The 16,169-nt window shown below is 42.6% G+C and overlaps 1 protein-coding gene across 7 annotated transcripts in view; it reads right to left on the minus strand.

Annotated features, from left to right (window-relative positions):
* Window positions 1-16,169, minus strand: part of foxp2 (forkhead box P2) — a 104,369-nt gene that overhangs the window by 60,804 nt on the left and 27,396 nt on the right. For 3 of the 7 annotated variants that reach the window (XM_044185871.1, XM_044185870.1, XM_044185868.1), the window contains exon 4: window positions 1,601-1,787. The exons of 1 other annotated variant lie outside the window; for it this stretch is intronic. In XM_044185871.1, coding sequence (XP_044041806.1) covers window positions 1,601-1,777 — 177 coding nt within the window. In that variant the 5' untranslated portion in view covers window positions 1,778-1,787. Of the gene's footprint in view, window positions 1-1,600; window positions 1,788-10,666; window positions 10,798-12,273; window positions 12,658-16,169 lie in introns of those variants that run through there. 3 more of the 7 variants (XM_044185869.1, XM_044185873.1, XM_044185874.1) reach the window with 3 other exon arrangements.

Consider the following 16,169-nt stretch of genomic DNA (forward strand, 5'->3'; position numbering starts at 1 on the left):
GTGTGTCTGTGTGTGTGTATAGGAAGAGTGGCAGAGTGGTGATAAATGGGGGCTAAGGCCACAGTGCTATGATGCCGCTGCAGCCACCAGCAGGACCACTGGCGTTGTGCTGTGGATGGAGGATGGGTGTTGAGATGGGATAGGGGTATGGGGGATGGAAGAGGTAGCGTTACTGCAGGACATGCTTCATTTTGCTACACCAAACCCCCCCCCGCACACATACAGATGCATCTACAGACAAATCGGCATCTATTGTATTGCCCTCACCAAACTGACCACAGGCTTTCAGCTGCCTCCAAAACTACACACACACACACACACACACACACACAAATACACGCTTGGCATGAAAATTCCCATCAAACAAAAAGGACAGCACGCATCATTACAAACCCGCGGCGTTGTCCCCCATCCACCCCAAAGCATGGCCCTCTGACCTCATCTCCCACTGCTCTTTTGGCAAACTGTCAAAGCCATCATTCACCGTGAAAAGACACGAGAGACACTTGACTCCTTTACTCTGCTGGCAACTGACTTTCACAACTCCTGCCCCCCAACCACCAACTCCCACACCCCCTGTAGTTCATTTACCCTCAACTTGCTCTGACTGACAAGAATAGAGCAAGGACAATGAAACATTGATTTGAAGAAGTAAAAGAGAAGGAAAATGGAGCATCAGATATTTGGGATTAGTTAATGGTGCCTCCAACCGAAACAATTCAGTAAAGTCAATACAATAAATAACCAACAGAAGGGAACAATATTACCAAGTCAAAATGATCTCAAAGTGTGGTTTTAAAAAAATCAAAATTACTTTCTAGTTGAGGGAAAGTGAGGCTGAGAGACTGCATGCAAATTAGTCTTTCAAAAGTGTCAAAGGTTTCTCTGCCGCTGGTGGGTCTGTGTTTAGAGCGTCAGTATCTGTGTCGAGTTAGGAGGCCCTCTGGTGGATACAGCGCTGCCATGACACACACACACACACACACACACACACACACACACACACACACACACACACACACACACACACACTACCCAAACTGGTCCGTACGATACTCCAACACACACATTCTTCCCTTTCTCCGTCTACCTCTCTTTCTTTCTTGCGCACACTCACACACACACACACACACACACACACACACACACACACACACACACACACACGGCCTCACACGGCTGCAACGAGCTCTCTATAAATACAAATTGAAATGCCAATGGAAAAACCACAACAAAATCTATAACCAACTAAAACAGTCACTGCAAAAACATTTTCATCACTCTACAGGCAAAAAGCTTCAGGCAAAACATGCCGACAGCACAACAAACTACCCAGAAAATTTACAACACAAACAGCCGATTAAATAAACAATGTTTTTTCCATGTACTAAAAAACACAAACAAACAATCTATAACTACTAAAAATATATATATATATATAAAAACACACACAGCATAATATTTCATTGTGCCTCCTGCCTATGTAGAAAACCCCAGCGCTGCCTGAGAAGAGAGCAGAGCAGAGTGGCAGAGCGAGGGGAAAACAGAGTGAGAGAGAGAGAGCGGCAGAGAGACGAGACGGGGGAGAAACACAACTTACCTGCTGTTGTTGCAGATGCAGCAGCTCGACTGTGCTTACTTCGCTGCTCGTGTCACCAGCGCTTGATCTCCCATCTCTACTGCCAGCCTCTAATTGGCTGCTGCTTAGGGTGCTCATTCCATTTTGACTCATTGAACTGTTGCTTATTGTCTCTGTGGCCGACTCCTGCATCATCATGATTTAAAACCTAGAAGTGATTAAGAGGCACCGGTTAGGGCTCTTCTTGTTACAATTCCCCCCTTTTTTCCCTCCTATTCTTTTTTTTTTTTTTTACGCTTCCATTATCAAGCCCTCAGTCCCCCTCTGCAAATTAAAGCATTTAAAGAAGAGGGAGGGGGGAAAGGAGAAGGGGGGGATGCAGGAGGAGCAATTATGCATTCATTGTGTAAATGAAGCAATACAAAGAGATGCACGTCCTGGTGCTATTTAAAATGGGAGGGGTGCCTAAATGTGGCAAACATTTTTATCCACTAATATTTGGGCATAAATCTAAGCATCTGCCTTTTAGAAAAAAGTTATTACTATTTTTAATAAAAATACATTTGTATGAAATTTAAAAATATGCTTGCACAAATATGTGATTCACAAATGAGCATATGCTTAATTCTTAATATCTCCCTCATTTAGGACAGCCAGGCTACACACAGAGAAAAACAGAAGCACGGGTACTCTAACTGCTAAAATATTTGCCGTCTTGAAGCTGTCAGATTTTTAGTGTGTCGCATCTGAATGAAGTTGCCTAATGACACAAAGCTAATCATGCAAAATTAAAATTTGGTGGTGGGGAGGAGGAGGAGGCACCCAATCACATGGTGCAGGGCTGGTGATGAACACTATAATGGGTTTGTCATCTTTGCTGTGGCTAAATAAAATCTGCCTCACAGGCTTCCATAGAGGCAGGATGCTCATGTGTCATGCTTGATTCCTTTTTTTCCTCCCTTTTTCTTTAATCAACCCATATATATTAATTTATTTGTGACATAAAAAAAAATAAATAAAAATCATCGCTTCTCTCAACGGAACGCAATTAAACCAATGTTGAGCTGCAATCAAACTTTATGGTGGGAGATCTACAATGTAAGACAACAATTGTAACCACAGTAAATAAATATAGGATATTGAATTTATTGTCTCGACATCTATTAGATATAGAAAACTGGTAAAAAAAAAGAGAAAAAAGGGGGAAGAAAAGGGAAAAAATCTATCAGGAATATCACTAATGATTGTGCTAAAAACGGCATAAATTATGCATATTACCTCCTCTCGCTCCAGTAATAAATGTTTTATCATTTCCCCCCGCATTTAATGCTCTGTACCTTCACTGGGGCAGAGGAGCCCCACCAATATCACTCGACATTCTCTCAATAAATAAGACACTCAGACCCAACAAACGGCAACTCAAAATTATGCTTTTTGTGCTGTCTCTATTTGAAAAATGATTATTTTTAATATTTAAAATTGAAATTTGAAATTCATTTTTTAAAGGATAAAAAAAATACTGTAACAACTATCACTACCTTATGGAGGAAGTTTGCTTTCTAAAGATGTTATTTAAATTCCTGTTTTAACAACAGTTTTGCCACTTTCGCATTTTAAAACACAAATTTTTACAGCTTTTTTTAAAAAAAAGTGCAAGATCAACATAATGCCAGATAATCCACATACAGGCAACAAAAGATGGACGAATGATTAAGATTGTGTGTGTGCATGTGTTTTTATGAGCATTTGTGGCCAGCCCACATGGGTACCGTGTGTATTCTTTGGCCAGTAAATACCGTTTTAATAGAAGTGTGTACACGTCCTTCAATGTGTTTGTGTGTGTGCCTGTGTGTGCCTGTGTGTGTATGTGTGTGTGTTTGACGAGGGGCAGATACAGGACAGGCCTTAAAGGATGTCCACAGCCAGGATAAACAGGATCCAGGCAGGGAGAACAAACAGGGCTGAGCTGTTACACAGAGCAGGGCGACAGCTGCCCGGGACACAAGTAAATAGGGAAGAGGCCAGGACAAGGCGTGCTTGTGAACAAACAGGCCCCTATTTAACACCGCACCGCTCACTACTGATGGAGAGAGACACAGAAAAAAGACAGAGAGAGAGGAGCAGAGAGGGTGGGGGGTGACGGAGAGAGACAGATGAAAAGAATGAGAGTGAAAGAGAGAGAAAAGGAGTGAGTGGGAGGGATGAAGGTGATGATGGTGGTGGTGGTGGTGGTGGAGGGGGAAGACTGGCACAATGTGACATCCAATCCGGTGATGAAGCTCAGCATAAGAAACTCAAGGCTGCAGCCGAGATCAGCCGGCTAATAAGTATTCAAATTAGGCATAAATTTTACATGCCCAATGTTTAAAATATTCAGAGAAAGACTGTCTGATTGCCTTTACTACAATTTTATGAACATTCTAATAGAGCCTGGATCTTTTTTTTCTGCTTTCTTTCTTGGACCAGCAATGGATGTTCAGAAAACTTGAAGATATATGAGACAAGGAAATAATGATTTTTAATAACATCTGAATACAATTCAAACTACTGTGGAAGTTCAAGGAAAATTGCTACTTTGATATTAACAAACCAATGAAATTTGCTTTTAATGTGCTTACATGTGATTACTGATGTATAAAACATTAATGTTATAAAAAGAAAAAGGGCAAAAAAAAAAAAATTTAAAAAAAAAAATCAAGAAATCAGACATCATAGCTTGAGTAAAAAAATGTATTTTTTTTTTTAATCTGAAAGTATAATTTGAATTTAATACACAAACAATAAAAACCCAATACCCAGTTTAATTTCAGTGGCATAATCTTCCCTCCCTCCTCCAAAATAAAATCTGTGCAATATGTCTAACTGCAACATAATGATAATGCAGATATATGCAAAGTATATTCGCAGAGATCAGATGGTGCTTTAACCTTAATGACAGCGGTGAGATAAATTAATTAGCCATCTAAAGGCTGCATTCAAATCTGCCAATTAGAATGTCAATTAGAAACACAGCCAGGCTGCAATGATGAGCGGGCTACTGAGCTGCGGATCTGACTGTAGGGGTGATGGAACTGTCACAGAGACACACACACACACACACACACAATACTCAAGAGAGACAGATAGTGACAATACTCGGTACCTGAGGGTGTGACTGTATGCATGTGTGTGTATGTATCTACATTTGTATGTGTGTGTGTGCCTACCACAGGTCCTCCGTGACCTGTACCCTCTCCCTGAGGGGTACCAGCCCTGACCCTGGCTCAGCCTGTCCTAAACCAACTGGGTCGGAAGGAGCCACACCACCCCCAGCTACAATATCGACTGGGGCCCTCGCTCTGATCTGCGGCGGTGCAGGCAGCTTTAATGCCGCATGAGTGAGGGCTGCCGGCTTGGCCGCACGTGTGTTTGACATCCCATAAATTGCCGGTGTCCTGCATTTCAACACACCCGCTATTTGGTGCTATTTCCTCAAGCCGTAATCTTCCAATGAGGGAGAACCTAGACTACTTATTATCATGATCGGAAACAGAGAGGAAGGCTGTTATTGCCCTGGTAATACTCTGGTAATTCTGTAGATGTACAGCTTGGGGAAGGAAGATGATGGTGATACTAAGTGTTTAGGTTGTGGGGTGCTGGAAAGATAGTGAGAGACGGAGATAACTTTGCGCTCTCTAAATTTACTGTCGTCAATGATCGCTGATGGTTCCAACATTTCTATTAAGGTGGAGGCTCAACAGAAAGAAAATCATTTCCTGATGAAGCAAAGATAGACACAGACAGACGCTTTATTTGCAAAGCTTCAAACCAACTCCAGCTTTTGTCTCATTCCTTGTGCAACCATACCCTTGCTTGCTATTCCTCTTCAGCTTGAGCAAATATTTACTCTCGCACTACGCAAATCTGTCTCTTCCATCAGGTACGGAATCTGAGAAAGGGTCCTGACGACGCATTTGGCCCAGAGATTGGGAAAATTTCTCCTCTTTCTTCCGAGAAGTGACACAACAAAAGGTGTAAGGAAAATTGAGCCTTTCATTGCCTCATACACACACTCTCTCTCTCTCTTTCGCACATACACACCAAACACACACACACACCTATCATTAAAGGGGAAAGAAGCAGCCCTCCATCTTTGTTTGCGAGCTCTAAAAGCCCTTAATGTAGCCTCATTACCTGGCCTGTCTCCCGCTCTATCATGTGCAGTAAACACACACTATGACACTGGCCATCCATCTAGTGGGAATACACAGCTGTCTGCTGTGCTCCAGCACCGTTTGGGGAACACTGGGGATTTTAACTCACACACACACACACACGTTACGTTGTTAACACACAACGGGCTTGACACTGGTTTTTCGTTCAGAGTCTCTGGGCTACCCATTTTCAGTGTGAGGATGTTCTCCACTGTGTCTGTCTAGAACACTGATTCATTCCCTCATTTTATATGCATGAGTAGCAAAAAATATTTTCATTAGGATGACGAAAAAGAAAAGGAAAAAAAAGTGACCGGTAAATCTGTGATCCCAAACGTCATTATCAGTTCACATTTCAGGTGGCTGGCTGGAATTCCTCTGGTTTGCGAGATCAAAATAAAAAAAAATAATAATAGAAATTACATTTCACAGTCTGCTGACTCCTCACAGCTCTCTGATCAAGTCGAGATATGGTTACCATTTAAAATAATCACAGATTCTGTGCTTGAGTGAAATTAATTCATCATTGCCATAAGTTACTATGCATACAAAATAAAGAAGTAACTGGGCAAGGGCAAGGGCTCACATATTCAATACTTCAGATTGCTTAATAAATCAAAATGCCACATATGTGCTGACTAAAAAACGGTCCTTAAAACCACTGCATTTTAAAATGATGAATTTAATCTAAGACCAAAAAAGTTTTAAATAACTTAATCAGATGCCTGACATACATTTATACAAGGCACACCATACATTTATGCCTTCAAAGAATCTTTGATTATGATCATATGTTTGTTTGTACTTGGGTGTGTACTGTAATTTTTTCTGGTTGCGAGTTGTCACAGCACAGGGACACCACAAGCAGTTTATTACAGCCTTCAGCTTCAAGCAGTGAGTTTGGAGTCGGAGAAGGAAAAACGACCACTTGGAAAGCTACGTTCGACAAAGCCCAGTCCCCCGGATTAAGTAAGGCAAGCCAGGCTGCCGTGCCTTAGAATTAAAAGCTTCCTTTTTGGCACTAAAGGGGCTCCATAAAAGAGCATTAATGACTACTTCTTATAAACCTGTGTATGGTAATGGTTTCTGCTCTCAGATAGAGGAATTTCAAAAGTGTTTCACCGGTGAATGAAGATTGCTTTGGAAAAAAGGGGGCTGAAGAAATCATATTTACAAAATCAGGAGTGGGGCCAAATGAAAAGAGATGAATATGAATAATGGACTTTGCTTTTTTTCGGGATTAACATTATTCAAAGCAACAGAATCAAATGTGGTTATCTCCTGTCCAATGAGCCCTACATTGAGAAAACCTCAGTCATATTTCAATTCTTCATTTGAGCTGACAATAAATCGTAGTTCTGTGATAGGAGACATTCAGTCAAGAATGTTCAGAACTTAATTCTTTTCTATTTACAATAAGAGATGAGACAGAATAAGATAAAAGACAGACTATTTGCCACAGTGTGTAAGTGTCCCTGAATGGGGTGTGAGTGTGTGTCAGAGTCAGTGTTTGTGGAGTACAGAAAGGGAAAAAAACGACAATGAAAACCAGAGGAAAGGGTGTAAAGTGCATGTTCAATTGTATGGTCTGTACAATGTCTCCTTAGAATCAAATGCAAGAGGCACTCATGAATAGTGTGCATGATACTATGTTAATACAAATTCATTTTATATGAATACAACCAGCTCTGAAATATGACAATGACAAAACAGTTATTGTACATGGGCTATCCAATTACTTATTTTAAAAAAGGGTATGGTAGGCCAATATCAAAATGTTAAATTAAAATCAACAATGACTCATTCAGTAAAAAAGGGGGAAAAATATTTTTTAGATGACATTTAATTTACATTCCATCCAATTGCCTTTGCTCAACAAAAAAACACCACTACAGCAATAAATGCACACTTCTTAAACATATTACTGTAGTGCAGCACGCCCCTCACAGAAAGAGAAAAAGAGGAGGAGAGAAACTAGTTTTCGCCTGCATTTAGGCTCATCCCATATCATTTACACATTACCCATCAGGCACCTCATTCTGCTCAAGCAGGAGACAGCCCCGACGCTGTGGGTGAGCAAGACTGTGACGAAAGCTGATCAGTCGGCTCTCATTTGCATATTTGCCAATTCCATTAATTAACTCGGCCCACCTAATCAGGGCTAATTGACCTATGAAGAGGGGAGGCCTCATTGTCTCGTCCAATCATCTTTACCAAGAGTAGGAGGTGCGCTGGTGAATGCAGGGTACTTCCAACCTAACTGTATTCATAGACCTCATGCGTGGAAGTATTCCACTCAGAAAAGACGTTTTATTCTCTACCTGAACTAAAGCGATCAGGACTGAGCTGCTTTGACATGGAGCAAGAGTTGGAAAACAAAAAGGAGAAAATGGACAAATTCTTTACACTGGTCCCGTGCCTTGTCGAGGGGAGAAGAGAAAAATCAGAGGAGCTAATGACAGTTGGATGGCCTGACTCTCCGGTCCTCTCCACAGCGCGGCTGATACAGCGGACAGGCGCAGGGAGCCAGCCGCGGCCGGCACAGCTACAAAGACATAGCTCATTGTGACGTTTCCAGTTATTTCTGGTTGATTAGGGCCATTATGTCTCCAGCTCTGATTTATGTTGTCATTCCCCCTCAGCAGTCCTGCATCGATAGATCTTAATGAATTGGTAAATAAGGGTGAAGATTGCAGTTGACAACACCGCAACATTCCTCATTCATACCAGACAAGATTTATGTAACCAATTAGGAGCATAACGGGGGGGGGGGGGGACTGGTCAGGAGAAAAATTATCTTTCCACAGGAAAATTACCAAAGTCTAACCCACGACAAAATAGATAATGGGCAGTCTTTAACACCAGCTTCGTCACACTTTCTCCATGTCCGGTTGGGGACTTTAAAACTGCTTGGAAGAAAGGATTACTCCTGCTCCTCTTAGGATTAAGAAATTGATTTTACAAAAATATACAGAGACTGGTTGGCAGTGTGAACTGCCTGACTGCACCTCTCCATTTTGAAAACACTACTATTCAATCCACATCTGAACAATGTCCAAACCAAAGATGATGATGGAATCAACAGATTAAAAATTAAGCCCTTGCCAACAAAGCACCACTTTGATATGGAAATATTAAATTCAAGAAGCCACTCTCCCCCCTCCCCAACCATCCAAAACAGAAGCAATGAAAATGAGAAGCACGGGATGTGCATCTGTGTGTAGGTGTGTGTGGTGGGGGCACACGAAACAATTGTTCGCTTAATGTTTGATACATTGACTAAGAAATAATCATTTGCATTTTTTAATAGTCTCATATTTCCATTATTTAATTTCTCTACACTGCAGTTCTAGGAATCTGTTAGCAGACAAATAAAGACAAAATTTCAGATAAAAGTGCTGATCATCAATAGCCAGCGACAGGCCGGGAAGACCCATAGGGCAGGAGTGAACAGAGCTGGAAAATTAAAGCAGAGTGATACGGGAGCCGGCTCCTTTCAGCCTCTCTCCCTTCAAGCACATGCAAATGAGGCCGTGCTGCTTAACTGCATCATTTATGTGGATAATAGCGGCATCATCATTACGGGGACTCAAATTAAATTACATCACAATTAGCATAACAAAGTGATTGGTTAAACTTTCAAAACAAATAACGCCGCTCTGCTAATGAACAGTGTTAATTGGCCAGTGTGCATTCTAAATAAAACATGTAGGTAAACATGTGTTTTAGTTAAATAATTTTAAAATTCATTTTCCCCCTTCTTTTAACAAAATGAGACAGACGTGGGAAGAGGAGGAAAAAAAAACAGAAAAAGAAGACTCAAAACAGAATATTGCCAGGGGGATTTGTAAGCTGAAATATAAAATGTGTAACATTTAATTTTATTGCGCTAAAGAACCTATTATATGCCAGACTCTGGAGAACAATGTAAATTATCTGCCTTCAAAATGGAGTTTGGCCAATTCTCCATGTGAACTAATCACATAGCTCATTATGCATTAGGGTATTAAATTATGAAGAGGAGTCCCTTTCGCATTCCTGCACAAAGCCCTATGAAATGTTAATAATATGCCCACAATAGCCCAATACCATGCCTTGCTCAACCTCATCAATATTTAAGTAAACAAATGATCCCACTCGTCTTTGATAAAGATAATTAGTGCTTCACCGATTATCAGTCTTGTGACCCCTCTCCTCTTCAAACTACACATCTGCAGAGTTTGGGATTTTTTTAACACACCAAGAGATGGGAGAAAAACAAATAAGTCAAACTTCAAGTAAAAGCTTTGCCCTCTCCAAACACATATCTGCAACTGATTAATATTTGATTGCTATTAGCTTAGACAAGGTTATACAGTGGCTGTGCCCTTTTATTCTTACAATAGAGGTGAATCCCTGACCTCTTGATTTTAATGATCAATGATTAGCTTAGCAAGCAAGAAGCAACATCTGAAAAACACCACAACACACTGACCAACTAATACAAGAGCAGGAAATTTCACAGTTAGTGAGTTCTCAGTCACATGCACACACTCATACAGACACACCAACACAAAGCCACGTCGGTGCACCCACGCACACGCTCACTTGTACGCATGCACACATACACACACACACACACATACACATACAGGCACGCACACTGAGCCATTCATCAGCACTAATTAAGCAGCAGATTAACAGAGCCCGAAGACCAAGGCTGCACGGTTACACAGTGGGACGACCAGCGGGGAAGGCAGGAGACACATCCCGGCAATAAAACACAATCATTAAACACAGCCAAGAGCCTGGAGTCGACTACGGATGACACAGGATTGATGGGTGGATGGATGATGGATGGATAGCTGGATGGATGGACAGAGTCTGCCTGACTTTTTTTTTTTTTTTTTTTTACCTGAAGGTGAGGAGTGCCAGAGAGCTTGACCAGAGAACAGAGTGCTTGCCTCTGCCACCGCTGAGGGTGTCTAGCAGCAACGGCCGCAAGTCGACTGGTGTCACCCCGTGGAGAGGCAACACTATCTGTGTCATCACTTCAGCCGTGTTTATGGGGGATGGCATCATAAACAAGCCAGCTCCCCCCCGCCAGCCGCCACCCAGCCCCCGCCCCAGTTCCCCCCGCTCCCTCTCTCTCTCTCCTCTCTCGCCACCTCACCACCACTGTGCCATTCATGCATACTTAAATCACCCTCGCCCCATTAAAAAAAAAAGAAAGCCCAGACGCCTCTCCTGACAATTATTCTATCATTTCCAGTTGTCACCGGGGCAATTACCGACCGGGGCCCCCTGTGCGGGTCGGACATGCAGGCCCGATAGGAGAGGCTTGAGTTGGGGGAGAGAAGGAAAAGAGTGGGAGAGGGGACAGCGGAGGGAGTGTGTGTGTGAGTGCATATGTGTGTGTGCATGTGAATGGAAGGGGGGGGTAGTGTACAAAATGGAAATTTATGACTGAGACACGGTGACTTCTTTCTCTCTCTACATTGGAAATAATTAGACCATCATTTCTTGTGCCTGCCCACTGATGAAATATATCACAATAACTGGAAAATTTATCATTTAATTCCTCATTTTATTGGAAATGAGAGACATGGCAATTATTAGTTAGATCTGTATTTTGCTGTCTTTTAATTTAGGGAATGGCCTTCAAATCTGATTATATTTATTTATATCAGTTACTTTTTGCTAAATTTGTTTTCTGTGCATTTGGGTGCAAATGTGTAAAAGCGACAGTGTGTAGGTAGTCTGTGTGTGGGTGGGTCCTGTGTGTGAATGACAGTGTGTGTGTGTGTGTGAATGTGTGAGGGGATCTTCACATGGGGAGTGCTGTGACTCCTCGCAGGATGCTCACCGGCTCTCCCCTTGCACCGCGGATGCATGCTTACCAGGCAGCTCGCGCTGCTCTCGCTCTAATCGCACATCTGCTTCTCTGAACACTCTCTGTTTCTCTCTCTCTCTCTCTCTCTCTCTTATGCAAGTGCACACACACACACACACACACACACACACACACTCTCTTACACACAACCTGCCGGACTGGCTCTCTACTTTGCTCTATGCACCCGTCACTGCTGAGACGAGAGGGAAACGGAGACAGAAGAAGGGCTGGAGGACGCCGCTATGAGAGTTGCATTCGCCGCAAAGGTATGTGTGTCTGGCTTTATTCTAGTGCAGTTCAGTGCTTTTCTTTTCAGCTCTGATTGTGTGCATGTCAAAGTGTGTGTGTGTGTGTGTGTGTGTGTGTGTGTGTGTGTGTGTGTGTGTAGATGTAAAGAGTCTGAATGGGATTAGTGAAGGGCTGAGCGGCAGTCTGTAACCTCCACACCGTGCTCTGGCAGAGTGTATAGGGCTCTTAAAAACAATTAGCCATATCACATCCATGCATTACCAAGTAACACGCTATCACAAAGCACTGCTACGATTCCACAAGTACACATCCAAACAAGGTCATAAATAGTCCATGACTGTAAAACAGAGTGCTAGAGAGTGACAGATAAAATGACCTACCTTTTAAACAATGAGAGAGAAATCCACTCTCCCCGGTAAGAAGCATTTGAAGAAGTATTCTCAGAAGCTTGGAAGCATTAGCTTGTATCAAAAATGAAGAGAGGGGGAAATGCCGCTAGTAGAAAACAAGAGCACCAAAAGTGGAAGAAAAAGGGGAAAAGAAAAAAAAAGTAAAGAGAAACTAGCTGACGCTTACTGTCAGAGACATCACCAGAGAAGTATTTACAGCGGTATTTACAGTAGTGCGAGGGGAGAGCACCTCTGCCTGGTCACGTCTGAGAGACAGTTGCCGTTTCAATGCTGCCTAATTAAAACAAGTCAGGCAGCCCCGCTGGATTGTTTTGACGCCTGAGGACCAATAGTACACAAAAACCAGCGGCTTGATCGGTGGGGTAGGGGGGCTGGACGTGGGGAGTGGAGAGGAGGGGGCGGAGGGGGCGGAGGGTGGCGAGAGTTGGCAGAGGGGGTTGTAACTGTGTGTATGTGTGTGTATAAGGGGGCTTCAGAAGAGGCGTTTTGTAGAGGAATCTGAGAGGGGAGGGAGACCACAAAGGTTCAGAACTGGGGAGACCTCCACATGCCGAATGCGCCCTCACTTTTTCTCAGACAAAATAGTAAGACGATGCTTTTCAAGACTCTTTTGCCAACATGCTATCAGCACTGTTTACACTCTAAATGCCTTTTATTAAGCCTAGCCAAACTAAAAACTCAATCTCTACACAGCGAAGAGTCTATGTAAGGGTTTTAACATCTTACTAAATAAAAAAATAAAAAAAGAAGTGAAACACACAAGCTGACAAACATTTCACAGCTTTCCCCTCAGCCACAGTTTTTAAACGCTTGGTTTACCACTTGATAAAAGGCAAACATGTCTGTACAGATGTCTTACATGAGGATTCAGATATTTGAACAAGTCTCTCCTAATGAATTAGTTCAGTATCTCTAACTGGGACCGCAAAAACCGCCGGTCCCCACTGCCTGCTAAAGAAGCCGACGAAAGCTGAAGCGAGCTGAGTTAAGCTGGGCTGAGCTCAGATGTGCTGAATGTGATGTATCAACATGTTTCCCCTACTGTAAACAATGCACAACAGGCAATGAGCTGGAACATTTAGGGCTAATGGTGTTTGCCAATCCTTTTGTCAATTTTTTTATTCCCTCCTCTCTCTCTCTTTCCTCTCTCTCTCTCCCTTGCATGCCACAGATGTTTTTCTTAGTCGCTCTAACAGACAGGAATCTACTGGCAAGAAGAAAGGCTCGGTCTTCCCCAGGAGAGAGGAGTACAAAGCCCCCAGTCTGCACACAGCAGATGCAGAAAGCCAGTCCATCTGCCACCAGCTCGCTCTGCCACATGGGCCTAAGAGATTTAATACAAGAGGGGACTTTTTTTTTTTTTTTTTTTTTTTTTTTAACATCTGCATAGGTTCGTGCCATATACATAGAATCAAATACAAACACACATCTAAATCTGGCAGAGATGCAACTCCTAACAGACACACACATGCAGGCATACAGGCAGCCACAGCATGAGGTTATAGAGAGTGCAAGAACTTTAATGTTTTAAAGAGAGGCACCAAGGGCAACTATGACAGATTTATTCAGGAAAAGATGTGGCCCCTAAAGCGGGGTAAAGACCACTTGAACTCGCAGCTCTGAGCAGTGCACTGGCATGATTTAACAGGCGCTGAATAGCACATTATCTCTCAGGCTCCGCTGGAGCATATTTCAGCCGTATGATATCATTATTTAGAGACCAACACAGACCAAAAGATGTAGCATTTTCATTAGTGTCAACTGTCTGAGCTCTGAGGCAGGGAGGGTAAACACTAAACAATCATGGCAGAGTGAGAGAGACAGAGGGAGTTGAAGCAAGCGAGAGAAGGGGTGGGGGTGGGGGGGGCTGACAGGAGTGCAAAAGCAAGCAAGAGAGAAAAAATGAGCGACAGAGAGAGGCAAAGGGGGCTAACACTAAACAACTGCTGTTAATTGCTCTCAGCATCCACATTATGCCAGTATTTTCTCCCATTTCTCTTTTAGCACTGAGGGCTTCAGGGTAGAAAGCTCCTTCAGCCCCTTTAATAAACTACTCAGAGTGCCTCACTGGAAAAGACAAACAAGAGGCCCCTGGCCTTAGAAACATTTGCTTCACTAGGGGGAATGCTATGCCTATTTCTACACATCTGTGACAATTGTGTGCCTCCTCCCTTCAGGTATTTATTCCCTACGTCTCTTCTTCCTGTGCTTTCTGCTGCCAAGGTCAACAGAGACAAACAGGCCCACTAGCGTCTTGATGTGGTGGCAGCAGAACAGTGAAAGGAGAAAGGGGGTGGGGGGAGACAGACATGTGTAGTGGGTACAGTGGGGAGGGGTGATGGTGGCAGCAGCTGGTAGGAGCAGCAGCAGCTATCTCTGATGCAGTGCAACGCCGTGACAATGATGGCGACAGATTTTGCTTCCCGTCTCCTGGCACTGCTATAATTTTCACAGTTTACACACACACACACACACACACACACACACACACACACACTACCACTAACTATTAATTTTCAATTAAAGCCACCGTGAAGTGCATTGCCTCTGGGGCATTAGACAAAGTCAAGCGCCCATCACAGTGGTTTCCCTCGTCATTTCTGCCACCATCACTTCAGTACTACCAAGCCACCACAAAGTACATGCACTGCCATAAGGTTTGTCAGTCAGTCAGTAGCAGCCCAGCCTTCAGCCATGTGAATCACTCATTAACCCTTTAACAACCATTAGCCTAAAACATGCATGCTAATGATAGAAATGAGTGAAATTTAGAAAATAAAAACCTTTAGCATGTGCAAAGCATAAAAGTATATATACCCTTTTAAATATACACAAGTGGAATGAGCACAAAAGACAAAGAGAATGGTGCAGGGAGAAAAAGACTTTGTGGCTTTTCTCTGTCTGCAAGTGTTGTATATATTGAAACCCAAGTGCCAAGAGCATCAATGATGTTCACTTTGCAATGGGAGGTTAACCATTTGACTTCCCTCCTCCCTCATCCAGTCTCACATTTAAGATCCTGTCAGACAAAATGAAATGACTTTACCGTCTGCTAAAATATGCTTAACTCCCACACAGTGATAACCAGTGTTTCCAAAGAGCAAAATAACCACACATATGAAATAGAGCACACACATCAGCACCATTCATTATTTGTCACACAAATGTTCCACAAGCACAATTCATCTTAGTCACTTCACTTAGTCCTGCCTACAAATAAATAAATACAAAAAGCCAAATAAGGCATAATAAGGGGGTACGGCTGTTTTTACTCCTGGGCAATGTTGATCACACGATATGTTGCTTATGGCCAGAGAGCAGAGACCATTACGGACCGGTGATTATATAAGTGGTTGCAAGGCAGCACCATTTTAATATACTGTACTTAAGCACCAGGGTATCCATGGCAACTTGCCTTGCACCGTGCATTCAGTAAATCCCTAATGAAATACCTATTAAGTGGCTGATAATGACAGTGTCCAAATATATTTGCATATTTATTTCACTGTAAAAAATGAAAGCAGTGAATGAAGGTAGAGAGGGGACTGATTACTGCAATCATAATAATAAATATGGTGATTTTGTTTTGTCTGTTTGAAAAAATTGTCATTATTTTAGGAAATATACAATTTCTTAATCAGTGAGTAAGACAAATGTAAGGCATGGTCATTTGGTCTACAAAAGAACTATTATGTATATAAGTATTGCTTTTAATAAAACTTACACACGGTGAAAAAAAAGTAAGGGCGATGGGTGTGAATTGAGGCCTCATTGCCTTCCTTTGGGAGTCTCCACATGTGACTTCCATTTGCAACTTTGGCTCAGTGCCCAACAGGACATCCCTGAGAGAGCGTTTGCTTGACTCA

Source organism: Siniperca chuatsi, linkage group LG23, assembly GCF_020085105.1.
Source record: "Siniperca chuatsi isolate FFG_IHB_CAS linkage group LG23, ASM2008510v1, whole genome shotgun sequence".
Classification (NCBI taxonomy): Eukaryota; Metazoa; Chordata; class Actinopteri; order Centrarchiformes; family Sinipercidae; genus Siniperca; species Siniperca chuatsi.